This window comes from Siniperca chuatsi, linkage group LG13, assembly GCF_020085105.1.
Source record: "Siniperca chuatsi isolate FFG_IHB_CAS linkage group LG13, ASM2008510v1, whole genome shotgun sequence".
Taxonomy (NCBI): domain Eukaryota; kingdom Metazoa; phylum Chordata; class Actinopteri; order Centrarchiformes; family Sinipercidae; genus Siniperca; species Siniperca chuatsi.
In genome coordinates, this window is record NC_058054.1 from 6,938,166 (window position 1) to 6,963,875 (window position 25,710).

At 39.6% G+C, this 25,710-nt stretch overlaps 2 protein-coding genes across 5 annotated transcripts in view; one reads left to right on the forward strand and one right to left on the reverse strand.

The window, feature by feature from the left end:
* Positions 1-373: 373 nt before the first annotated feature.
* On the reverse strand, positions 374-8,589 carry zgc:66427 (uncharacterized protein LOC406256 homolog). Of its 3 annotated transcripts, none has more exons than XM_044220785.1 (6): positions 8,443-8,589; positions 7,774-8,338; positions 6,374-6,469; positions 6,180-6,285; positions 4,568-4,669; positions 374-3,029 (listed from the first exon to the last, which is right to left on the reverse strand). In XM_044220785.1, the coding sequence occupies exons 2-5, from the start codon at positions 8,297-8,299 to the stop codon at positions 4,612-4,614; spliced, it is 786 nt and encodes a 261-aa protein (XP_044076720.1). In that variant the 5' UTR covers positions 8,300-8,338; positions 8,443-8,589; the 3' UTR covers positions 374-3,029; positions 4,568-4,611. The 3 variants fall into 3 exon arrangements, with proteins under 3 accessions (XP_044076720.1, XP_044076721.1, XP_044076719.1); XM_044220786.1 differs by having other exon boundaries at positions 7,774-8,335; positions 8,443-8,585; XM_044220784.1 differs by having other exon boundaries at positions 7,774-8,342; positions 8,443-8,579.
* A 234-nt stretch (positions 8,590-8,823) lies between these two features.
* The window catches only part of tep1 (telomerase-associated protein 1), a 33,214-nt gene continuing 16,327 nt past the window's right edge, over positions 8,824-25,710 (forward strand). Inside the window, exons 1-28 of one of the 2 annotated variants that reach the window (XM_044220729.1) lie at positions 8,824-9,015; positions 9,757-10,277; positions 10,438-10,641; positions 10,810-10,959; positions 11,861-12,025; positions 12,122-12,259; positions 12,613-12,684; positions 12,962-13,086; positions 13,706-13,863; positions 14,418-14,527; positions 14,718-14,796; positions 16,079-16,271; positions 16,832-17,123; positions 17,278-17,430; positions 17,717-17,788; positions 18,886-19,007; positions 19,140-19,148; positions 19,288-19,353; positions 20,115-20,258; positions 20,344-20,635; positions 21,789-21,910; positions 22,162-22,275; positions 22,508-22,625; positions 23,253-23,441; positions 24,334-24,521; positions 24,623-24,764; positions 25,050-25,229; positions 25,384-25,476. In XM_044220729.1, the coding sequence (XP_044076664.1) occupies positions 9,759-10,277; positions 10,438-10,641; positions 10,810-10,959; positions 11,861-12,025; positions 12,122-12,259; positions 12,613-12,684; positions 12,962-13,086; positions 13,706-13,863; positions 14,418-14,527; positions 14,718-14,796; positions 16,079-16,271; positions 16,832-17,123; positions 17,278-17,430; positions 17,717-17,788; positions 18,886-19,007; positions 19,140-19,148; positions 19,288-19,353; positions 20,115-20,258; positions 20,344-20,635; positions 21,789-21,910; positions 22,162-22,275; positions 22,508-22,625; positions 23,253-23,441; positions 24,334-24,521; positions 24,623-24,764; positions 25,050-25,229; positions 25,384-25,476 (4,209 nt within the window). In that variant the 5' untranslated portion in view covers positions 8,824-9,015; positions 9,757-9,758. The remainder of the gene's footprint in view (positions 9,016-9,756; positions 10,278-10,437; positions 10,642-10,809; positions 10,960-11,860; positions 12,026-12,121; positions 12,260-12,612; positions 12,685-12,961; positions 13,087-13,705; positions 13,864-14,417; positions 14,528-14,717; positions 14,797-16,078; positions 16,272-16,831; positions 17,124-17,277; positions 17,431-17,716; positions 17,789-18,885; positions 19,008-19,139; positions 19,149-19,287; positions 19,354-20,114; positions 20,259-20,343; positions 20,636-21,788; positions 21,911-22,161; positions 22,276-22,507; positions 22,626-23,252; positions 23,442-24,333; positions 24,522-24,622; positions 24,765-25,049; positions 25,230-25,383; positions 25,477-25,710) is intronic. The other variant, XM_044220730.1, reaches the window with a different exon arrangement.

A 25,710-nucleotide genomic window follows, 5' to 3' on the forward strand; every position in this document is an offset into this window, starting at 1 on the left:
TCTGGGAAATTATAATGTGATTTGTTTTGTTTTGTTTTCTGACATTTTATAAACAAAACTATTTTCAAATTAATCAACAATGAAAATCATCATTAGTTGTAGCACTAACAGAATTAAAGCTCACATTTGCAAAATTGTAACTATCTTTACAGTTAATTTTAAAATACTTAAGTATTAATAGTTAAAAGGGAGGAAAGAAGCATTAACTTAACCTTTTAGCATGTTCTTTTAAAGTAGTTAGTTTAAAAGATTTGTGCCATCATGTAGTGATGTTAAGTGTAAATTAAATTCTCTTATTAAAATAAAACTCAAAACAACCACAAACGCATCACTGACACTTAAAAACACAAAACTGACAGACATTCACAAAACATCTCTCACACATATTTATTGTAAAAAATACATATAAAAACAATTTCTGAGACATACAAAAGATTGGAGCTTAGAAACAGTATACTGAACAGACAAAGACCAAGCCATTTTCTTGAATTTCATTACATATTTACAATTTAATAAATAAAATTCAATTTGTTTTTTTACCAGAGTAAAAGGCAGATTGTCCATATCTTGGGGATGCAGATACCGCTGTGGTGACTCTTTGAAAAACATTTTCATCTAATACATCTGCCTCAAAGCACAGGGCAGACAGGGGATCAGTGCCCTGCGATTCAAAACTGAGGATTTAGGGACATTTCTACAAAATACCACCCTTGGTTGGAGAGGAGCTAGTTTACACAGAGTGTATTAACATTGGTTAGCATTGGTAAAAATTGAGGTATTGCACCACACAGCTTAGAGGGGGGCAGAAAGAAAATGAGAGTAATGTGGGGTTTTTAGATTGTCTATTATCTTTATCGACAACCCAACCACCACCAAACCCCCCCAAACACACACACACACACACACACCCACCCCTCCCAGCCAAAGTATACAACATCATAACTTATCACCACAACAAATGTAACACCTAATGATCAATGCACCTCGTCTTCCGCACTCTTTCACACAATGCCCCCAATGCACAAACAGACTTTTGGCATTATCTTTCTATTCCCCAATACAAAAAATGAGAAACATGCACTGAGCTGCTCTCTAGTGGCGGAACAACTCGTAGCACCTCAGACTGCAGAATAACAGGGACCAGAAAAGAGAGGGGGTGAAAAAAAAAAAAAAAAAAAAAAAAAAAAAAAGAGGCTGGGGTGAACAAACTAGCCAGTAGGAAACCTGTGCACCGGGCTGACCTCTAAACTGATCCATACCTAGCATAGAGATTAAAACACATGGAACAGACTCGCCTTTTGAGCAGGCAGCAAAAGCAAATCAATTCATGTTTTTGTTCTTTCCCACTTTACCCTGGCCTGTGTACAACCTGTATCAGACAGCATCTGCTGAGCAGCCTTACTGTTGGGCTTCCACCTCAGTTCAGCCTTAAAAACACCACAAATACCTGCTTGCACAACAACCCCTTCACCAGGCAAAGGCAATCAACACACACACAAAAAGGCAAAGGAAAGCCATTTAACACATTTAGCAATAATCATGATCATAATGTGATGATATAATATATAAAATCCTAAAAAAAAAAAAAAAAAAAAAAAGGAAAGGGGTGGGGTGGGGGCTAGTTATGTAATAATTAACCATCAGCTATACATAGCCTCCAGTGTTGGAAAGAGAGGCAGATGCCACATGGTGTAAACATGCCGTCCCTTTACCCCTCCTCGATCTGGCATGTAACCAGATGGCAAAACTGTCGCTTGGGGTCTGGTAAAAAAATCCGGACTACACCCCAGAGAGTGTTTGAGAATGAAGAGGGAGGAGGGGGGCAGTGGGAAAAAAAAAAATCCCAAACCGCATTCAAAGTACAACGGGACCACATGAGCCGCCATGTTGCGTACCAATGCCACATGTAAGAGGATGTTTGCCAGCTAGCATGCTTTGCTAGCATTAAAAATGAAAAGGGTAACCCGCTTGACCAAGCAGACTTCTGGGCAATTTACAGTAAACACACACACGCACACACAAAGCCACACACTTACACACAGTCATGCTCAGGACATTTCCTGTCCCTGGTCATCATCTGAACACACACACACACACACACACACACACACACACACACACACACACACACCTTATGTGACCCAAAAAACAAAAGAGAAAAAAAAAGAAAAAAAAACAGCCTTGAAGGACAAAAGTGCTCGAATTGGTGCGTACACCAGTGCTACTATGGCCCTATGAAATACCTACAACCCTCCTAAACACTCAGCAAGTAGCAGCACATTAAACTCAGAGCTAACTAACCACCTACAAGAAAACTGACCTACTCAGAAAAACAATTAGCCCCCAAAATTCCCACTGAAATGTTTACAGGTAATAGAAAAAAGAAAACACCTACTAACGGCAGCCCCCATTCACCAAAAACAAGCCCTCAACTTCCAGCTTGTTCAAAATAAAGCAATGTTTATGTGGTAACAGTTCACGCTTTCAGTGTGAGGTTGGTTCATTTGGGGTTAGCCGAGGAAAGAAAACATTCATTCAATGTATGACATGGAACAATACTCTTTCTGCAAAATACTTGATAAAAATGACCAATCCCATTAGGAGGGAGAAGAATTACACAGGAGAGGATCCAGAGTCACAGTTAAAACAACTTTTCTTTGTTCCTCCCCAAGTTCAAGATCTTTATGAGGAAAGTTCCATCGTTCTGGGATGATAATGTTTATTTGAGATTTTTTTTTTGTTCCGCGGATTCAAGCCAAGTCCGTTACATAGAAAGGGAACCTCCTCCACTTCTACTCCAACACGGGTCTCGATCAGATATTAGATGGAGCGGCTGTTTTTACCGTTGGCTTGAAATGTCCTAGAACAAGTTCAAATAGACTGATCCAAGCGGAGAGCGCCGGGTGTTGCTAAGTGGAGCTTTCTCTTAGGATCGTCTGTTCTCCAGTCAAAAATAGGTTTGCGTCTGAGAAGGACAGTTGGCTTTTATTTGTTCAATTACCGATTTTATTGGGATTCAGTGTTGTCTCCTGTAAGGGAGGAAAAAGACAGACTGGCCATTAGACAAAGTACTACGTACTGTAATGACTGTATTGAAATATAGTCTGCAGCAGGGCTGGGCAACATGGTTGAAATCAATCACATTAATAATATTTTTCAGTATAATATATCATATGTTATGGCAAATGCATGCAAAATCACATAAAATAGATAAACTAATGTTCAATGTCTGTTCTACTGTTTCACATCAAACAAAACACTTGTAAAACAAAAACTTCAATAATACATTTTTTTACCTTTTAAATTACACTTAAGTGCCTGATATACTCCAAAACAGACGCAGAAACAGATATTTGTAAAAAGACAACACAATATTATCATCACAATACGATTCCACTGGACACTGATAAACGGTAATATTGAAGTATTCCCCAATCATAGTCTATAATGATAAATATGCAGTACTGTTCTCATGAATATCCATGTGAGCGTACATGCAACACACTTCAGTCTTTATACCTTTTATCACTATGTGCTAAAAAGTGACAAGTTGTCAATACGTGTCTCATAGAGCCACAAACATTCACTGCTTCCAGCTTGTCAAGTGAGGATTTGATTATTTTCTTTGTCATACATGATGGTAAACCTAATATCTTTGGACTGTTAGTCGGACAAAACATGACATTTGAAGACTTCACCATGGACTGTGGTAAAATATAACAGGCATTTTTGACTATTTTCTGACATTTATTGGACAAATGATTAATCAATGAATTGAGAAATTAATCGGCAGATTAAGTGATAATTAAAATAATTGTAAGTTGCAGCTCTAGTGTCTTAGATTAGGTCATAAGCATCCTTCTTTGGTTTTCACTGTAAACTTTCCTAGGGAAATGTGTAATTCCTGTTGCTATGGATACAGTAACATTAGACGCCTTAACAACTGCATCTTATGTTTATCAAACACTAATTTTTTAACTGAATCTCGACTCAATCCAGTTTACATCTGAAGGATTTGTTTACATCGGATGTACAAGAAATTAGGTTGGGTTTTGACCCTCAATACTTTTTTAAAAAAAATTTTAAACTTTTTTCTTTTATTCATTACCCACCGAAGTGTGTCAAATACTGAAAACTGGCATGAAATGTATTGTGTTTTGTACTCTTAACTTTTGAGCAGATAGTTCATGGTTTCAGTGAAAATTGGACCAATTTTAGACCATTTTATTCAGGAAAAGTTCTTGTACAGGTTCTTGTGAGTTGATGATTAGCTAACTACCTGATCTAATCTGGACACCAATTGTGTGAATGTTTTGTATATGCTGTAGCTTGCAGATTCCACATTGATCAAATGCATCACCATTATCCTCGTAGCTTGATTACTTTTGGTACGGAAAAGTGGGGCAGCATTGGCCATAATCTACTCCAGTGACACCTTGGTGGATTCTGGTTTATTATGTCATAGACCCTTATGTATTTCTGCACTATCTCAACAGTAGCATTGTTGTGCCTGATGTTGAAGCTAATTGCATGTCCTGATCATTTAGTGGGTCTTACACGTACATACCTGAGTCGGGTTGGTCACTGTGCAGAATACATGTGATCCGCGAGTCAATCAAAGGGATGTTCGGGGCAGCAGGGTTTCACCTTGGACCAGGAATCAATGCAGCTACAGGGAGAAAGAACAGAGATAGGGGTGGAGACACCAAGACATTACATTTTGATTAACTCATGTTAATGTGCCAGAACCTCTATTGTGGGTTTCTGAATGTGGTGTCTCCCACAAGGCTTAATCCTCTTACTGACAGAGTGAAACCAAACTGAATCACTGCAGCAGGTTATGAATAAATATAAGAGCTCTCAGGCTTGTTAACTGCAACAGAGCCAGAGATAAGATGCGATAAGTGTGGTGGGCTGGTACTTACCAGTATTTTTATTTGCCTCAATCACTAATATGGAGCTGAAACCATTAATCTATACTTGAGTAGTCGATTGACAGACACAATAATCATCAACTATTTTAATATCCCATTAATCGTTTAAGAAATTTTTCAAGCAAAAATGCCATCCATTTACTAGTTGCAGCTTCTTAATTGTGACGATTTGCTGCATTTTCTCTCTCTTATGAGAGAAATGTATGCACGTACAATGAGTATGTTTGGGTTTTCCTAATCTCAGTTGCTCGACTGGGTGGATCAGAATGTCAATTACACGGCCACACCTACAAACTGTGGTACAAAGCTGAAAGCTTATATGTTCTATGACTTAAACAAAAGGTAGACATGTGTGCTTTATCTGAGATTAACTTATGTATCAACTTTCTCTCTGCTGGTTATCCATCACAATTAAACACCATGTCTGCTTTTATTGTTGTCAGGGTAACATTATTGTTGTATTGAAATGGGATGTGGATTTTCAAAGCAATAAGCACTTACAGCTGCTCGAACATGCATTTACCATGATTACCTAATCTTGGTAAATTTCAAGTCTCAGCAAGTCCAGTCTTATAGTGTGCTGACATTATGGGAAACCTTGGAAGTTGTGTAAAACCAAAAAAGTGTTGAACATTACAGCATGCTTTGAAAATGAAAATTTGTAGTAAATGGGCTGAAATACGCAGAAACATTGGTGGTCTTTTAACAACTTCCAAGTTTTAAATACACATAAAACTCTTTGCTAGCAGATCTGTTATGTCTGTGACTATGTCTCATTAAAATGTTACGATGATGCAGTTATTTTCAGTTGTGAAAGCTCTATTGACAAATATTCACATAATTTACTTGTAAAATAAATTGTTACAAGACAGAAACACAAAAACTGTTGATTCTTTTGCTACATAAAATGAACAGATGTTCGCTCTTATACTGCACTTTATCCATTTGATCTCATGTTCAAAGTAATGATGACAGTACCTCAGCAGTGGTTGTCAAGATCACTTTTAAGAACATCATATCATGGAAAATGACATCAGTCTCTTATCTGATATGTGCACTAGTACAGAACACCTTTTACATCTTTATTTTTGAAAATCCTTAGCCCAAAATACATTTCCCCCACCATATGCACAATGCCTGTTTTTAATTTTACCTGAACTCATTTGCATTTTTTTACTCTCCCCTTTTCATTTGTGTCTGTCTGTATTTCATTGTGATGCAAATACATCAACTGAACTTTGTTACCTCTTATGGTAGACGCAGAGGCAAGCCAGCCTGGCGATGGTCTCTCCCTGTAGCAGATCCTCCAAACAGATGGAACACTCTCCGCTGTCTTTACTGAGCACATCCGCTGTACACACACGCACAAAGCAACCATGAAGGTTTCCAGCCTTTTAAAAACACAGCTTTCTGGGCCATTTCTGTGATATGATACTTACTATTGTAAGGTAGGGGAGGAGACGTGAGGCAACTCAACAGGTGATCCTCGATCCGACCCCCTGGGAAAGGCTTCGAGCAGAAAGGACAGCGGATATCTGCACAGAGCAGATACACAACAGAGCTGAGATTAACACACTGTGTCACTGCGAGACGTAAATGACAGATGATGTGCGCATCGCATCGAGCACAAGTGTTGTGTTTGGACATCTAGATTAAACAGGCCGACTTGGCAAACCGAAGAGCAGACTGAAACACAATCAGTCAGCGTGAAGGCTGTATTCTCATCCCAGAGATAGTGTGATGTCGAGTGTAACTGACTCAAAATAGTTTGAAACTTTATTTGACTGTATTGCACAATGCAACACAGTGACTAGCGCTGGAGGGATGGCCACCGCTAGAACCGTGAGTGGATGGGACAGACGGGCAGAAACGGTGCCTTGCTGCCCTACATTCGCCTCCATCTATGAGCTGCTTGCCAGCAGTGAGCAGGCTTGTAAAGTTGTGACCCATTTCCCTACACTTGCTAGAGGGCTGGCCTGGGAAAACCACCACATTGTTGTGTTTTGGCTCGAAATGTCTTGTTTGGTGTAGAACCACCACCATCTCTGTGTTTTTGATTGTCTAATGCAGACCAAGTATGCATTTTCACTTCCTCTGCAAACTCATGTTCCTGTTTTAATGCACTTTAACGAAAAAGGTGGTTGGTTACTTAATGTTTTCAATTTGCATGCTGCAGGATCTAACACTGACATCCACTGTCAACAGGCCTTGTGACATGAAAGAGCTTGTATGTCTCCACTTCCAGTTTTGCACCATAGCTCTGCTTCATACAATAGGGTCTCTGATGATTTTAGTCAGCATGCAAGCACGGGAAAAGAGATTATCTGTTTCGGAATGTAAATTCCCCAAATAATCCATTTTAATTTCACATTGGGTAGATTGGGGGTTGCACTGGGTGATAATCTGACACAAAATTCATAGTGTGATGTGAGACTAAATGTCTTTGAGTTTGTTATTACTATTGAAACAATCTAAGATATATATATCTTTTCTTGACATTAAAGGCTGTTCTAATTTTTTCTGATTTCATTTGCTATTATGGCTGAGTTGACAATGAATACTCCTATCTACTACTTGACTTATCATATTCATACACTATCACGTCAACCACATTTGTCTTCAGTTAAACATCAGCTGACTTATGGGAAGCATTAACAGTCATACCCCAGATGTCATGTCATTTATGTTGAGGTTTTGATTAATTTCTTTTTGCTGATATTACTCTAGTACACACCACAAACTACTTGGAGACCAGCCAATTATTATGGCAAGTGTGATTATGCGCCACAAATAATACAAAATTACATGTATAGAAAATACCACTGCACTGTAAACTTACTGCCATGGCGGTTGTTAACACGGTAAAGGCCGACCCAAGCCTCTGACACCGGCCGCTGGTGTGTGCCTCGGACCCGGGCGGACCTTGCGCCGACGCTGCGGGTGGAAGAGTGTCGATTCCCGGGAAGCCGCTCGGAAAAAGTGCGGTGGGGCGTGCGGCCTGTCTCCTCTCCTTGCTGATGTTCCGCTACGACGGGAGGCTCCGGGCTTATATCCCCGTCTTCTTCGGGTTTCCCTTCGCTGCTGTTGTCGTCCGCAGGTGACGCTTGGCTAATGCTGGAGGGGATGCTGTGGTTGTCAGCGGGGCTACCGTCGGCACTCGCCCCGTGCTGCCCCAGGTCCGAGTCGCTGCCCTCCTCTGATCGGCTCCGGTTGGCCTCGGTGTCCTCGAAGCTCCCAGAGAAGTCGACCATAAGACTGGTGGGCCTGGTACAGCGGGGTCGCCGACAGGAATCCCGCTTTGTGCCATCTTTTCCGAAAGCGGAGGGAACCGGGTCTTCCTGTAGGCGGCTTGCTCTCGTCCCCATCTCTAGCAAGCTAGCTAATTCAGCTGGCTAGCCGAGCTGCTTCCTCAAAGCGAACCACCACAGAACAAGGGGTGCGAGTTAACCTCGAAACGACCCTCAAACTGTCAAATATTCTTTTTTGAACTTTAAATAATAACAAATACCTGACAACCGAGCCCAACGGAGACGATATGCGTAGTTCGACGTTCCTTCTCTGGCCTCAGTTTGTCCTTACTGTCCACATTTTCCTTTCTTTTTTGACGTGCCCGTTCTCGCTGCTGCAGCGGAAATAGAGCATTTTCGCTTCCTCTTTTGAGCCGTACACAAGCAGTTACGGTAACGTCACCGTATCGCCCCGTAACTTTAATTTAAATATTAAAAATATATTGACACGTTTATGTTGTAATTGTTGTGTTTGTTTTGTGATTATTGTTTGTTTTCTTTCTAAGCAATTCCGTCTTCAATCGACTAAATATTCGATTATTTGAGGATGGGCGCCCATATATGTGGTATTACGGTAAAAAAGTACACAATAATACTGACCAATCAGTGCTCTCTAGCCCGGCAGCTGCTTCCTATGAGGAAACTTACAGTAAATTAGGAGCTACATTTCGCTCAATAGGCGTCAAAAATAGATGCTAACACTGCATTACATCAAACGGTAACATTTTACACCGGAGGGCACGTTTGTGCAGAGGAAGTGCTATCCACGTGGAGTTTAAATTGTGGTATTTGAGGTAAGTTTTCTGCGTCTAATCTAGGTGTCCATTGCTAACCACCACACCTACACAAATTTATGAGTCATTGCAAAGAAGTAGGCTACAAGTAAACCTCCTGACTGATGTTGACTAAAGTCTCAGTTCAGTTCATTTATGGAAGTTAAATCCAGTGATAGGATGTTCTTTGCAAAACTGTACTTTTCTTTCTGAATACTCCACACAGTCTAGTAGTTTATACGTAAAAAAAAAAAAAAAAAAAATTATGAAAACATGTAAAATACTGCTTCACTAATATGTAGAAAGTGCTTCAGGTACACCAACAATTCAGCTCTGAACCAACTTGAAACTTTTTGGTATTAATTTAAACATTTTCTGTCCGTGAAAGAGTTCTAATTTGGTCTAGAGCTGAGTTTTTAGTGTGCAGCAATCTTTTGCATTGCCTGTGTTTGACCAGAACCAAACTGAATTATACTCCTGTGTGGTGGATTTCTGATGTATTTCACTAATGTTATATTATCTATGCATTGTGATGCTCCTGGTGTCTAAGGAAACTCTGTGCAAAGTCTGTTGGGCCTTATGATGACTGTTTCCGGACTTTGTTCCCCTTTTATGGATTCTTTCAATTGAACACACCCTTAACTACATTAGTACAAAGCTTGTTCAAATAGTTGAAGGAATGCTGCTGAATTGCTTGTCTCAATGCTTCATGCTATCTTGGATTGTGAAAGGTCTTTGACCCTCTGATGTGTTTCTCAACAGAGATGAGGGCGCTGACTTTGCAGCAGGCAAATGTGGCCCAAGGAGAGCAGCAGCAGGCCACGTGTGGGAGAAGTTTGTCTTCCAACTATGCTCCTCCGAGTCTGGAGAATAAATTCTTAGCTCAGACCTCCACGCTGATGCCCCAGCCCGGCTCTTCACTCTTAAACTTTGCAGCACAACCTTCCTCCTGCCCCTCTCTCCAGCCCTCCAGCCTGTCTTCCACCTCATCCTCCCTTGTCTCCACCTCTTCCATCACCTCTCTTCTCCACAGTACCGAGAATAAGTTCCTAAATAGCCATTCACTTCATTTCTCTTTTCCCCTGACCTTGTCTACATCTGTCCCTAATGACTCTCTGCTCTCCACATCTTTGGCCAGCAGTGCTCTGCTCAGTCGCGTTGCTCATCCTCCTTCATTCCTCCATCATGTTCTGGGTGGAGAACAGAAGAAGTATGATGGAGGAGACGAAGGCAGAGAGGAAACATCTGAAATGATGGAGTCCTGTTTTGGAGAAACAAGTGTGGTACATGAAATGTTCTTCATTTGTTTTACTTTTTTAACCATTTGTCTTTTTGCACAAACTGAAAATGAAATTACCATGGCTGCTAATACATGACAAACACCATTTCTGATGCATCCCATTTGGCGGTATTACTGTTTTTATATAACTTCTTCTGCATTAGACACATTCTGAGGAAGATGATGTTTTGCCAGAAGAGGAGGCGGAGGTGGAGGAGGATGATGCTGGGACAACCATGGAATTACCTGTCCTGGAAACAGAGTTGGGCAACCAGGATCTCGAACAAGCTATGGTCATCAGACAGGAGGAATTTGCTGAGATTGATAGAGGAAATGAAATTATTGAAGAGGAGCTGAATGATAAAAAGGCAGGAGAAAATATTTTACACTGTATATGTATGTCATAGAAATAATATTCTCTGCACCAGTGCTACCAAATTATGTTCCTGTGTGCTTATTTTATACATTTATTAAAGTGATTATAACTCCTCTGAGTTGTGAACACATACTTTATTATCTTTCTGTCTGTTCCTCAGTATCTCCTGCTGAATGCGGTGTGTTGCTCCCTGGTCAATAAGAGCACAGCTCCAGGCCAGAAGGACTGGGACTCAGAGAACAGTGTTTGGACCAGGATCACAAACCTGGCGAAGGACATTTCTGTCTGTGACCCACAGTTTCTTCTCAAGGTGTGTATGCATGTCTGTGTGGGTGGGTGGGTGTGTGCGGGGATATGTATCTGAAGGCATTTTTATTTGTAAACTGGATTGTAGTTCCTTAACTGTTATTTTAACTAGTGGTGATGTTTCAACCCTACTGGGACTTCATCATGCCGTTATTATGGTCAACCAATCAAGGAAAACAACCTAGAATAAAATGCACTGTAGCAATACCAGTTCTAACAGAAATCACTAGAATCGGGGCGACCCGGTAGCTCACCCGGTAGAGCGCTCGCCCCATGTACAAGGCTGAGTCCTTACCACCAGTATCTTGTTTCATGTGAGTGATCCACTTTACCCAATATTTATCTCTCAAAATATAGGTCAACTTTTCCAATCAAGAATTTTCATGGAGGATCAGTTTTACACAAATGTTGCTTTACTGGAGCTTTTTGCTGGCTGCAAGTGAAATCTTTGTCACGTATCTCCTTATATAGCCTCCTCAGTGTTTCCAAGGTACATCACAGCATAGTTGTTTGGAATGGCATATCTCATAATAACTATTATGGCTGAATTTACATAGTCCCAGAAAGGTTTCTGTTAGTGTAACTCTAGAAAACATTAGTGTGGTTTGGCTCTAGCTTGCCACAGAGGTTCTTCTACAGAGGAAGAAGCGCCTTCTTTCCCCCACTTATTCACAATATAAAACATTTCTTTGAACACAGCAGCTGATTGTTGTATTAGCTTCTTTTTTGCCAGAGAAACAGGCCACTGAAATTAATTTTTAGATCAGTTACTGAAACGTAACTGCCTTAATTTGGCACAGTGAAAACAATCGAAGCGGACAAATGGTACACATTATGACAGTAAAGGCTTAGAATCATTTTCATCAGTCATGTACAGTCTGCTTGTTCTTTCTTTTGCCATTCAGGTGGCAGTTTACACTCGGCAGGAGTTGAACATCCGCATAACAGCAAACTTCTTATTGGCCCTGGCTGCCAATCAGCCCTCCACCAAGCCACATGTCCGCAGATACTTCTGTGCTGCTGTACAGCTGCCGTCAGATTGGCTGGAAGTCGTCAGAATCTATAGTACAGTGAGTCTCAGTTAGCGTCTACAGTGTGGTGGAATGTAGATGCATCAGTGCTGTCAGTTCTGTCCTGTTTTTAACACTATGTTTGTCTGTTTCCAGTGCTTCAGCCACTCCCTGCCAATGTGCCTGAAGAAGGCAATGGCTGACAAGTTCAAGCAGTTCAGCGAGTATCAGCTGGCCAAATACAACACACGCAAACACCGCTGTAAACACAACCGCAACAGGCCCAAAGCCAAGGTACAGAAGCATTCATTTTGGTCTCTGTTTTTTCATTTAGTTCAATGTAAAAAAAAAATAAATAAAAATAAGGTTAAACCAAATAATACTAATATTACACCCCTGTTATTAAAAGAAAACACGTATTAGTGATAAGTGTGTTTTGCTATTGTTTTCAGTGTGGTCAAAAAATAAAGGTTGACACCCACACACTATTAACCACCTCGACTGAAAATGGATCTAAACTTTGTGCGGTTTCTATTTTAGCACAATTGACTAATTTCCCTAAATTAATACTCAGTGCATATGTGCCTCAAATATCCTCTCTTGATCACTCCATGATTTGCTCTACGTACGCTATCATTGATTTCCAGAAACCAACTGATCAGCAGCTAAAACAGTGGGGGAACTTGCTCAGATCAGATGCATCTATTCTGAAGAAGTTTGTAAGTCAATATACAGTACTTTTCTGTTGTGTCACTAAATAAGTTATTCCATTTTGAGTTACTTGTATTTTTGTGTTTTCATAAGTAATTTAGCTAGGCTTAGGTACTTTAAGTTCACATCCATCTCTGCTGTGTGTGCAGATATGGGTCCAGTGCAGATTGTTAAACTAAAACTGTAAAAGCAATATTCATTCTGAACATAAAGACCCACCTTCTTGATGTTTTAGAAGTAACCTCATCACGTGGGTAACTCTGGTTTATTTGTGTATGTGCGCAGCTGCAGATAGAGGGCAGCAAAGTGGTGGTGGATAAAAAGCAGAATGAGTTCAGTATAAAGAAGATGATCAAGAGGCTTCACATTAAAGAACCGGCTGAACATGTTATGGCCATTCTGGGAAGAAAGTAAGCCACGCAAGCACACACATTAACACACTACATACTACATGCTTTTAGTATCATTTAATCAGCTAGTTGAATTTAGTTGGTGTTAAGCATTTTTCACACAGAGCAAGCCATATAAATAACATTCACCTGCTATCTGTCACTCTACTTCAGTTTACTCCCTAACACATTTTCCTCCAGTGGTGGAAGTTTGGTAACAGCTTACTTTAACCCCCAACCCCTCATTTATCATCTATAAGCAGTATATAAACCTATAATAAACTGTTTATAACAAAATGCAAATTTTAGAGAAATGAAAATGTGCACAATAGTCCCGTTACCCGAACAAGAACTATGATCTCTTTATTACATGCTCCTTTTTGACCCACTTAAAGCTCCTTTTTTAGAAGAAACTGAGGAGCATTTACTGTCCTCCAGCATTTTACTCATTTATTGTTTAGACAATATGAAGAAAGAAAAGTAGACAGGGGAGTGGAGAATAAGGAGAAAGGGGTCCAGTTAGATTCAGTCTCAGGCCTGTTGTGTTATCTCTGTTGTTTGAAAGGCAAGTAACTTTACCACTGGGCTATCTCTGGGCTTGTCCTGCTTCCATTTTAAATTGTGGTTGTGTTGGTCCCAGGTATCCCGCTGACCTGAAGACGTTCACCCACAGTGGAATGAAGGGCGTGTGGGACAGGGAGAGAGCCGGGCAGCGAATGAAGCTCAAAGAGCCAGAGACGTGGGAACGCCTGCTCAGCCGAGAGGGCAACAAGGCCGCCACCTGGGAGAAGCTCATAGGTCTGCTGAGCGCATACAGACATTTTGTTAACTGTTTCCAAAAGTTCCAAAATGTTAAGCTGTTCCAAATTTATCCAGGGAAATTTGAACACTCTTTTTTTCCAGAAGTTGTCTGTTTCATATTGCACGTCATTTGTTTGAAAGAATAAAAGCCCTACCTTGTTATTAGATTTACAGCATGCACAGGCCTGCTGGCCAGAACACTGTAATTACTGAATCACCAGTTCCAAGTGCATGACGATGGGAAAACTACAGTCATCACAAAAATCTTTCATATTTTGTTTCTAAGTACTGTCTGACTTTACTGACCTACAATTTCCAATCTGGTCCAGAGTTTCATTCCAGCATTTTTCGAGTCCAAAGCTCTAAATCACTGGTATATATGGAATGAGAAAAGCAATTAATCCAGTACAACACACTTTACATGAGACATAAGTCCAAACACGTATACATTCAAAAACACACATACTGTATGCATATAACAACCTATAAATACTTAAACACAGACATGTCCATGATCACACATATTGATGAATAATGTCTCTACTGTACAGACAATAAGTCTCTTCCATTCATGGCCATGCTGAGGAACCTGAGGAACATGATCATTAAGGGCATCAGTGAGGCTCATCACAAGAAGATCCTCAGCAGACTGACCAATAAGGTGAGATCCAACACAGCAAAGCATGTACTACATACTTATTTTATAAATCACAATACAGTCAGTAAAAGGTAAGAGTCAGATTTTCGTTCGTCAGTTGGTTGTTATGTTTCTTTTTTAATTAAACTCTTATGGTGCAGTTTATTAAGTTCTTTCTCTAAGTTTTTTCTTTGTGTTTTTGATGTGTTTATAGAAAGCAGTTATTCAGAGCCGACAGTTTCCCTTCAGATTCCTCGCTGCCTACAAAGTTGTCATGGAGCTTCACTATTTGGGTGAGATACATATATATCAAGTAGCACTAAAACTTTTGGCTGAAAGTCGCATTAAAGAAACTCCTCTTTTAGGCAGCTCGTTTTGAAGGCGAGGTATCGCATTTCACTCATTCAGTGTTTGGAAAAAGACTGAGAGTCCTATCAGAACTTTTTTTTTAAATGAAGAACAAAAATGTCAAACTTACAATTGAAAAATGAAATTGATAAACACAAATATGCAAAATCATTAGAACTGTATTGTACCGTTACAGCCTTATGTTTTCTCTTGCTGTGGTTCTTACAGGATGTCATATTTTGTATTTTTCTTATTGTCAACAAATCTCATGTAAAGATTAGGGCTGCAGCTAGTGATTATTTTCATTATTGATTATGTTTCTTGATTAATCATTTGGTCTATAAAACATCAGAAAACAGTGAAAAATGTCCACTACAACCTCCTATAGCACAAGGTGACATCTTCAAATGTCTTGTTTTGTTTGACCAACAGTCCAAAACCCCAAAATATTCAGTTTACTAATCAAGTAAGACCAAGAAAAGCAGCAAATTCTCACATTTGAGAACCTGTAACCATCATTGGAATTTTTGCTTGAAAATTACTTATTATTTACAAGTATTGCCTGTGTTTCCAAAGCCTGGCATATCTTATTCCTCTGTGCCATAGAGCTCCATTGTTGTCCAAAAACTATTAAAAACACATCAGTGAGCCACACTGTTGCACTGTTACAATGAACACTAGCACTGTCATTTATGTTGAGTCGATCCCACATACACCGTCCTGCAGCCATTAACACTCACCAGAGCACCAAAACTGTATTCATCCACAGCTCAAAGTAGTCCCCAACAAATGCTCTATTTACTCCTGTTTGAGTAACGTTTGCTAGAAACTACAGCGTCCAGCTGTTTCACTGATTTCTGAGCTTTTTTATAAATATAACTATATATTAGTAAACCGTTTTTTAAAGATTTACGTCTTCAGTAGGAACCAGTGGACTTGGACGTGAGTGCCACAGTCAGGGTAGGCCAGTCAGAACACATTGTTGGTTTTGGTCCTTTCATGGGAATTATTGACAATATGAAAAATGTAGAGTAATGCCAACCTCATTCTTTAATATCAGTGTTTCATATGATGGCCAGCTTTCAATATTAAACCAAAGCCCAATATTAATCAAAACATGTTGACAAACTAACATATCAGCCTAACCTTGATTTAATAAAGTGTACCTCTGACATAATGCAACACAGAACACATACAGTACCTCCTCTTTGCCTCTCTGTCCTCTAGCCTCAGCAGCACAGCAAGCACTCCCCCCTGTTAAAGAGATCCTGAAGGGCATCCTGAGGAAGATTCCCAAGAGCAGGTGCTTCAATCGTCTGGACTGGGAGACGACTTCAAGGAGCAGGATAAGGGTGACACTTGGAGTGCCATTTATCTATCGACTATACCGAATGAAGAAGGCCCAGCTCCTGAAGGCCAAGTATGAGAATGTGCTTTTAGTAGTTTTCTCTGATATTCTACTAATTTATTACATTTAAAATTTAAACCCACAGTTGTTTTTGTCGTCTATGGCTGATGCAACACAATACCAATGAAGTATATTCCTAGTTAATGACAGCTCTTTGGTGCACCGAACACTGTGTCTGTTAGTTCTTCACTGGGAAAAATCTTTCTGGTGCACAGGAAGTGAGAGAAGCATCAGCAGTTTGAAATAAACAAAAGCATTGGTTAGTTAGCTTGAGCAGTGATGTCCATCATGACTGAACAGGCAGAGCAAAGAGCAGCACCTACGGAAACTGAGACTTCAACAGAAAACGAGTAGTGAAAGATGTCACTGAACTGCAGATACAGCCTGACAACTGAACTCAGGGAAGTGCAAAAACATCACAACAATACTGCTTCACACCAAAGATGCAGCCAAAAAAATTTTTTGAGGAACAACCTATTTCTAAAAGAAAATTGTGCAAAAGCTTTTCGACATCTACTTGGATTAAAATACTCTGTTATATAATGTAACTGTTTCTGTGTCTGTGCATCCAGGCAGACCCTGTACACTGTTGCTCTGTTGGACCGTTACCGCAAAGCTCTGGAGACGGCCGTTCAGATCTCCTGTCGTTACAATGTGCCGCCACTCCCTGGACGGACCCTTATCGTGCTATCCACTAACATCAGGGATGATCAGACCTGGAATAAGAAACAGGGTTTCTGCCTCCCACCAGACCCCGAGCAAAAAAACAATGATGAGAAAGAGGAGGAGGAGGAGGAAGAAGAAGAAGAGTCCGGGAGGAGAAGGAGGAAGAAAGAGCAGGAGGATGACAAGCTCAATGCTTCTGTAAGGGCCTGTTTTCTTCTGATTAGCAATAACACAAAGGAAGACATATGAGCTATTTGACTTGAAATCGGACAACTCTAACCTAATTAGTGTTGTTTCAACTGTATTTTGTTTTATTTTTTTTACTAATCTCTCCAATTTTACATTCTCTCAGATGATGGAGGTGGCAGTTTTGCTCTCTCTGATGATTGGCAGCAGTGCCGAGGACAGTCGGCTCTGCTTAGCTGGCTGGAGTCACTGTGAAGAAGTCACGCTGAAGTCTGATGTTCTTTTGGATAATGTCAGGACTGTGATGAAGCAAATAAAGGTCAGGGCTTTTTTTCTGTGGCATCCTTCTTGTGTTTCATGTAATGAAAATGTTTTTTCATTCTCTTTTAACATCTCATACCAGCATTCATTTTAGCATTCATGAAGTGACGTACTTTAACATCTAATGAAGGAAAAAGTCTTAAAATGCCTCTAACTTCAAAAAAGTAAACTATGGATGGACACAACTGAATTTCTGCATTGGTAGAACAACAGATGAGCTGTGTTTTGAAGACGTTTCTGTTCATTGAATTTGGCCTTTATTAATGAATACTTCTGTTTCACAGGCATGTTTAGACAGGTCACATGATGAAAAGGACAGCAATAACCTCTCCACAATGCTCACCAAGAAAAACAAGGTTAGTTTATTTGTACATATGCAGGTTATTTTCATATGTTTGGCCAATTATTCTCAGTTTTATGATTTAAAACAGAATGAGATCAGTGGTATTTAGGGGAGAGTCAAAAGGTAATTTATTAAGTGCCAATTATTTATTTTTCAAGTAGTATTGTGGATCTGAAATTTATTTTTCAAATAAATAATTTATTATTATGTCTTAAGTTTGCTTTTAAAAGCTTCTATGTTGAAACTGCCTAAAGGAGGGCAACAAATATCTTGAGATGGTTTTACAGTTAGAGAAGAGTTATAAGTGGTGTTAAGGAGGCATTTCTATGGTTTTAAAAGAAATGTTTTATAGATATGAAGCACCTAACTGAACTGGCTTGCAGCTCAGTCATGCACATTTATTAGACAACCGAGTCTGCAAAAGAGGAAGCTGTTCGGAAAAGAAATAGCAGCTGAAGTTTCGAGGTTTACACGTGTCCCTGTCGCCACCCACAGGCAAACAAAGTAATAGCTGCTGTAATTTGATTACTTAGCTACCTGCAGGCAATAAGTGTTAAACGTTTTTTGTTTTTTTTAGCTGTGGTCTTTCTGTGTCTTTGAGGTTTTACATTTAACACTCTACCTCCTGTTCCAATAAACAAGAGATATTTAAGTGATTTCAATAATACTTTGACTTGAACTGTGTGAATCTAACCTCTCCTCCCACTGTTACGTCTATGTACAAACAGCAGCTATGAAAAAAAGACACACTTGAGTTCAAATATTCTTTGCCTGCGGGGGGCACATGTTTCAGAATTGCAGCAGCTATTAAAGTACTTTCCTTGCATGTAGATGGCGCACATCTGCATATTAACTCCTGCGGTTCTAAAATGCTGCTGCAAGGCGGCCTAATTTGGACTTGAACTACACATCCAAAAAACTGATCTGAAACTGCTAGCACTGTGGTTCTGCAATTTAATGATATTTGCTGAGCCAATACCTGAGTTTCAGGTACATGTTACATCAATGACACTGTGTGTCTTTGTTGGACGGGTGAGATGACGTTGCTTTAGATGACAGTACAAGATGCTTCCTTGTGATCCTTGACCTCCATATGCTTTTGTATTTTAGGTGGACAACATCATTGTGCTGACTGATGTCTGGATCTTGAATGACATCGAGTGGCCCATCAACAACTACAGGAAGGAAATAAACAACAAAGCCCTCGTGGTGCAAATCTTCTTGTCAGAGGAGTAATGTCCCAATTTGCTGCTGTAGCTGCTATTATTACTTTATCTCACAGACAGTATTGGGAAGCTAAAGTTGCACTCACACCAATCACAGTGACTTAAAATTGACCATGTCCTGTCTGTTTTTTTTTTCAGCATAGACAGGTACTTTTATATATTTGTTTAACTTGCAAAAATGTACAGTAGACATATTTAGAGCCACAAACTAACATTTACTGACATTTAGCTTTCAGCTTGTTTCTTTTTTCCTGAATGCATTTATTTTTGTACTGACTACTTGCAGAGACCCGCAGCACATCTCTGACAGGAACTGTGTGAAGCTGACAGGCTTCAGTGAACAAATGCTGAGGTAAAATGTCATTTTCATCCAAAAAAAGATTTATATAATTTCTATAAAGAATTTTTAACCCAATGGCACTTCAAAGCAAACTCTTCGCTTTCTGATTATGATATATTGATAAAGGTAGGAACTTATTCATTTATTGTTTTAAGGAGTTCAACATGTTAGGAAATATGCTTGTGTGCTTTTTTGCCAAAAGTTAAATGAGAAGATCAATACCACTCTTATATCTGTCTGTTAGATATGAAGCTGGAGCCAGCAGCTAGTTACCTTAGCTTAGTACGAAGACTGGAAACATGGGGGAAACAGTTAGTCTGGCTAGTTCACCGACCAGCACCTCTACAGCTCAATAATTAACACGGTACATCTTGTTTCTTAAATCAGTACAAAAAATTAAGTGTAAAAACAACCTGGAAGTCAGGGTCCTGGCCAAGAAATAGTCCAGCACATAACTCCCCATAAAATGTAGAATTGTCATTTTTACACTTCCATTTTCATACAGATTAAACAAACAAGATATAACATGCTAACTGGTGAGCTTCAGAGGTGCTGGTAGGTAGATTTTGTTACCTTTGGGCAGAACCAGACTAGCTGTTTTCCCCCCTGCTTTCAGTCTTTATGCTAAGCTAAGCTAATCAGCTGCTGGCTGAAGCTTCATAGTTATCCTACAGACATGAGACTGGTATCAATCTTCTCAACTAACTCTCGATAAGAAAGTGAATGACTGTATTTCCCATTATGTTTAACTATTTCTTTAACTATATGACCAGGTTTGTGGCAGAACGAGGATCATCCAGGCTGCTGGACCATGTGGAGCATTTAGACAAACTGCACAACATTCCACCGCCAGAGGGAGCCAAAGGCCCTCAGACCACAAACAATGTCGTCCCAATACCAGCCAGCCCCAATTTAAGGTAATTTTTATTTTGTGGCAAAGAAGCAATTATGGGCAGTTTTCTAATTTTATGTTTAATGTTGAACTCCTACCTCTCTCCTCAGGTGGCGAGGTATACGTGTGTTTATCTCCTCCACCTTCAGAGACATGCACGCTGAGCGCGACATCTTGGTGTGGAGTGTGTTCCCAGAACTCCGGCGTCGTGCTGCGTCACACTGCCTCTACCTGCAGGAGGTGGAGCTGCGTTGGGGTGTGACAGAGGAGGAGTCGGGGCGGGCCACTGAGCTGTGCCTGTCAGAGGTGTGTCGCAGCCAAATGATGGTAGGAATCCTTGGGGAGAGGTACGGCTTGGTGCCTCCCAAACCTGTCCTCCCTGACCTGCCGCAGTACAGCTGGGTAAGACATATTATGAAATAAAATTAAAGAATGAATAAGTAGAGCTGTGTACACAATGTGCTCAGAGCTACTTGAATATATAAGTGAAGTACTGATGCTTTATTCAGGGCAAGAACCTATTTTATTTAGATTGGGATTAAAATTGGCTCACTTTAATTCTCCAGGCAAGTGCAGAACAAACAGAAAATGATTCAAAGAGAACTCCTCATACTGCACTATTTTCCCATGAGGGTTCATTTTTACAGTTATGAGCCTTAAAGGGACAGTTAACCCCAAAATCAAAAATACATATTTTTCCTCTTACCTGTAGTGCTATCTATCCATCTACATTGTTTTGGTGTGAGTTGCTGAGTTTAGGAGATATCGGCTGTAGAAATGTCTGCATTTTTTAATTTAATGGGACTAAATGGCACTCGGCTTCTGGCGCTCAAAGCGAAAAACTCAACAGAAATGTCTCTTTCCAGAAATTATGACCCGGTTACTCAAGACAATCCACAGATTTGTTGTGAGCAGTTTTATGTAGGAACTGGTAGAAAGAAAATTGTTCCTACATGAAACTGAAACAACAAATCTGTGGATTATCTTGAGGAACCCGGTCATGATTTCTGAAAAGAGACTGACAATGTCCCTTTTTTAAATTTGATTCTTCGCATCTTACATAAGAAAAATGAACTAATCACAATCTTGAAGGGACATTAAATAATCTGATATTTACTGATTTCTACCTGCAACCTGTAGGATTTAAATTTGTTCAATGTAAGTCTCCTAATGCAGTCTCTGGCTTGTTAGCCTTTGTTGCTGAAATGTGTTGTGAAACTAGTCACCTGTTGCATCATAGATCATTTAAAAATGAGAGAAAATGGTGCAATAATTATCCTGAAACACAAGTAGCATTCAGAAACTGAAAATTATTATTTAAAGGTAGAAATGTCATCGACTGGTGAAGTAACTATTATGTTATTGTTAGTGATCAACAGGCCAATCAGACCTTTGTAGAAATATTTTGGTGAGTTTGTGATATAGGGCATGAAAAATCAAACTACTTTTAATACTTTAAAGTGAAAGAGAATGGTGTCTGTTCTTAAATGTGAATTTTAATTTAAAATATTCATTAAAATATTGAAAGAACCATAATTGCGTTGTTTGTTTGCAGCTGGCGTCGGCCCCTGCAGGCCTGTCCATCACAGAGATGGAGATCCGTCAGTTCCAGGCTCTTTACCCCGACACAGCACACCAGCGAATGTTCTGCTACTTCAGAGATCCAAACATCACCAAGTATGCAATCCATGCTGACATTCACATGTGACAGTTTGTCTAAACTTTTTATACTCTTTAAGTGTGAATAAATTAGTCACTTTAATGAATTACTAACTCCTTCCAATTCATTTTAAAAATGGCATAGGATGTAGATGTTTTTGTGTATAATATTTGTGATTCTATTAAGTCGGTTTCAATGCTGTAATACTACACAGTTTGCTTGAAAACCATTTAATGTTTGAATTTCATTTTCCTCCGTTGTTTTTCAGATCAGTTCCGGTGGCTTGGAGATCTGACTTTGTTCCTGAATCAAAGGAGGCCGAGTCTAAAATGGCCTCTCTGAAAAGAAGGATCCGGGCCAGTGAAGTCAAGGTCACTGAAAAGTGAGTCATCTTGGTCATATCCTTACGGCACTGAAGTTGTGGTACTAAAACAATAGTTCACGATTACTTTTACGGTACTACTCAGACTTTTATTTGAAAAGTATTTGTTAGACCTAATCTGTGTTTTTCAGTATTGACTGGTGAAGTACAATATTCTTAAAAAACTAGCATTCTGAAATTAAACCACTGAAATTAATTAGTTGAGCCTACTTGTCTGTTTTTTCTGTCATAGTTACCCATGTGAGTGGGGAGGCGTTGTGGAGGGAAACCCATATCTGAAAAACCTGGAGGACTTTGGCAAGGCCGTGTTGGAAGACCTGTGGATGGCTGTAGTAAAGCAGTTTGTGGAAGTTAGTTACTCTGACAATTCAATCAATTTCATTTCCAAACTTCTCATTAACCAAACATAGCTATGTGAAACCAGTGGTGGTAGAAGTTATCAAATCATTTACTTAAGAAAAAGTAGCAATACCACACTACAAAAATACTCCATAACAAGTCCTGCTTTCAAAATTTACTAAAGTAAAAGTATTAACAACAAAATGTACTTTACGTACTTTATGTATCAAAAGTAAAAGTACTTATTATGCAGAATGGCCCAGGTCAGTGTTGTATTATGATAGTATTGGATCATTATTAATTATGTATAAATATGTAATATATGTAACAAATTAAATTTTGTAGTTTGTCGAGGTGGAACAATTTTAACTTCTTCAAATACTGTTGGGTAGTTTAATCTATAATAATGTATCTTTTATAAACTGGTCCAACAAGTCTATATGCTTTGTATGTAAAATATTAATCTGAAAAGTAGTGGAATAAAAAATACAATATTTCCCTCTAAAATGTAGTGGAGTAGAAGTATAAAATACCCTAAGATAGAAATACTCTTTCTACCGCTGTGTGAAACCACTAAAGTTACAAACTTTACAAACAGTAGATGACAAATAAACACCTCATTATTCTGCATCTGGCAGGAGGATGACGGGGCAGAGGCTGTGTCCGATGTGACTGAGCAGGAGGTGCACCAGGGGGCGCTGCAGAGGCAGTTCTTCGGCAGGGCAAAGCTGCTGTTCGGGGCCTTCGAGACCGTGGAGCAGGTCCAGACCAAAGGAGGGATGATGGTGGTGGAGGGAGGACCTGGCGAGGGCAAAACTGTCTTCATGGTAAATTTCTTAAAGGAATTTTATTCTATTCTTCAGGAATTTTAACATGTTGATTACATGTATACAGCTGGATCCGTATAGGAGTTTGGACAAAATAAAGGAAACACCACATGAAGGCTTGCTTGTTCTTCAAAAGCTCCAAATGTAGGAGAGACACTGACATGCCTGATTATCATTACTCCGATTAAATTATTTTTTTTTCATTCAACTCTCAAGATTAGCTGTTAGATGTGTTGTTGTGTTTTTGAACATGGTGGAGTTTGATTTGACATGCAGTGAAGTTCTGCATGGTTTCATATATGGCTGCAACTAACGATTACTTTCATTATTAATTCATCTTTCAATTATTTTCTGGATTAACTGATTAATTGTTTGTTTTATGAAATGTCAGGAACTTGTTAAAAAAACTGCCTGTTACAATTTCTCAGAACCCAAGATGACATCTTGAAATGTCTTATTTTGTCCAACCAAGAGTCCATAAGCCAAAGATTTAGTTTACAGTGATATTAAGCCAAAAAACATTGCAAATCCTCACATTGGAGAAGCTGGATTTTTAGCATTTTTGCTTGAAAAATTTGATTAGAAAATTTAGAATTTGAAGAGTTACTCGATTATCTAAACAGTTACTGATGAATTTTCTGTTGATCAACTAATCCGTTAAGCACCACAAACTAAATCCTCAAAAATCATCATAAATTTGAATCAGCACGTCTCTAAAACAGTTTCAACAAAAACATCATAACCTTAAACCTCCCTTAAATGTAGGATTTATTACAGGACTGTTGTATTAGACTTCACTAGTTTTAGCTAGGTGTACCTAATAAACTGGCAACTGAGTGTAAATTCTCTACATGGGTAACATTACTACCTATATGTATCTCTCTCCACACAGGCTGCTCTAGCAGACACCCTCAGGACTGGAGTTAAGTCCAGGACAAAGCTTGTCTGTGATGTCATCTCCTACTCTACAGCTGCCAGCCAATCAGCACGCTGTGTGGAAAACCTGCTTCGATGCCTCGTTCAGTGCTTGAGGAAGATGAAAGATACTGAGGAGGAATCACCTCTTCCCCATTCTTACAAGTAGGTAGATTGTGAATTGTCCTTAAAATAGATTTACAGGTACGTCATATTGTATACGCACTAACAGCTGTTGCCTTTCCTTTAATTATTTTTGATCACAGAGATTTGCTGTCAGAATTTCACTCCAGTTTGAGTGACATGAAGAAGAAAAAACCTCTTGTGCTGCTGGTTGATGGGGTGGATCTTGTCCGAGATGGCAGAGGTCAGCTCAGCTCTGATTGGATACCACAGCAGCTTCCACAGGTCCGTTACACTGGTTAGAAAATTGAGGGAAAACGCACACCCATTCTTGTGAGGTGCTGGCTTGCGGACATAAAGATGAATTTATTTCAACTCAGTAAGATCGACATTTCTTCAAACTGCCGAAACGTTGATCTTTATAAGTTCACATGGTTTGGTTGTAGGACAAAAGAAATACTATCTGAATTTTTACCTCCATCTCTCCATGTATATGTATTAGGGATTAGTGGTTGAATTTATAGGCATTGGTCTGCTACAGTAAAACTCAGATTCTCTTTTTCTTGTCAGGGTGTTTGTTTGGTAGTGAGCATCACATCCAAAGCAGCACTGCTACAAACCCTGGCCAAGAAAAGAAGCACTGTCCTGTTTGCCCTGGGACAGCTTACCATGCCGGACCGGAAGGAGATAGTTCAGAAGGGACTGGACACCTTCGGGAAGAAACTCAGTGACTCTGCATTCAACAACCAGGTTCTTGTTATATGTTTTGCACTGTAGACTAGCAGTGTTCACATTTTTTGTGAGTCTCCAAATTCTGGAGTTTTCCCTACAGAGTATAATCAACGTGTAGTTAATGTTTTCTTTGTTATTTTTTCCTAAAACTATGGTGTGTCTGCTTGTCCAGCTCCAGACGCTGGTAATGAAGAAGGGAGCAGGGAGTCCTCTCTACCTGCACCTGGCCTGTGAAGACCTGAGGAACTTTGCCTCCTTTGATAAGGTACATATAAAATGTTTCTGACAATATTAAAACAAGACTAAGCCATGCTAGCGACTCTGTGAGACAATACTTGAGCTAAATGCTCACATCAGCATGCTATGATGATGTTTAGCAGGTATAGTGTGTGAGCATGCTAACATTTGCTAATCAGCACTACATATAAAGTACAGCTGAGGCTGAAAGATGGTGCACTCAATACAGATGAACTGTATTTGAAGACTTATATATGACGTA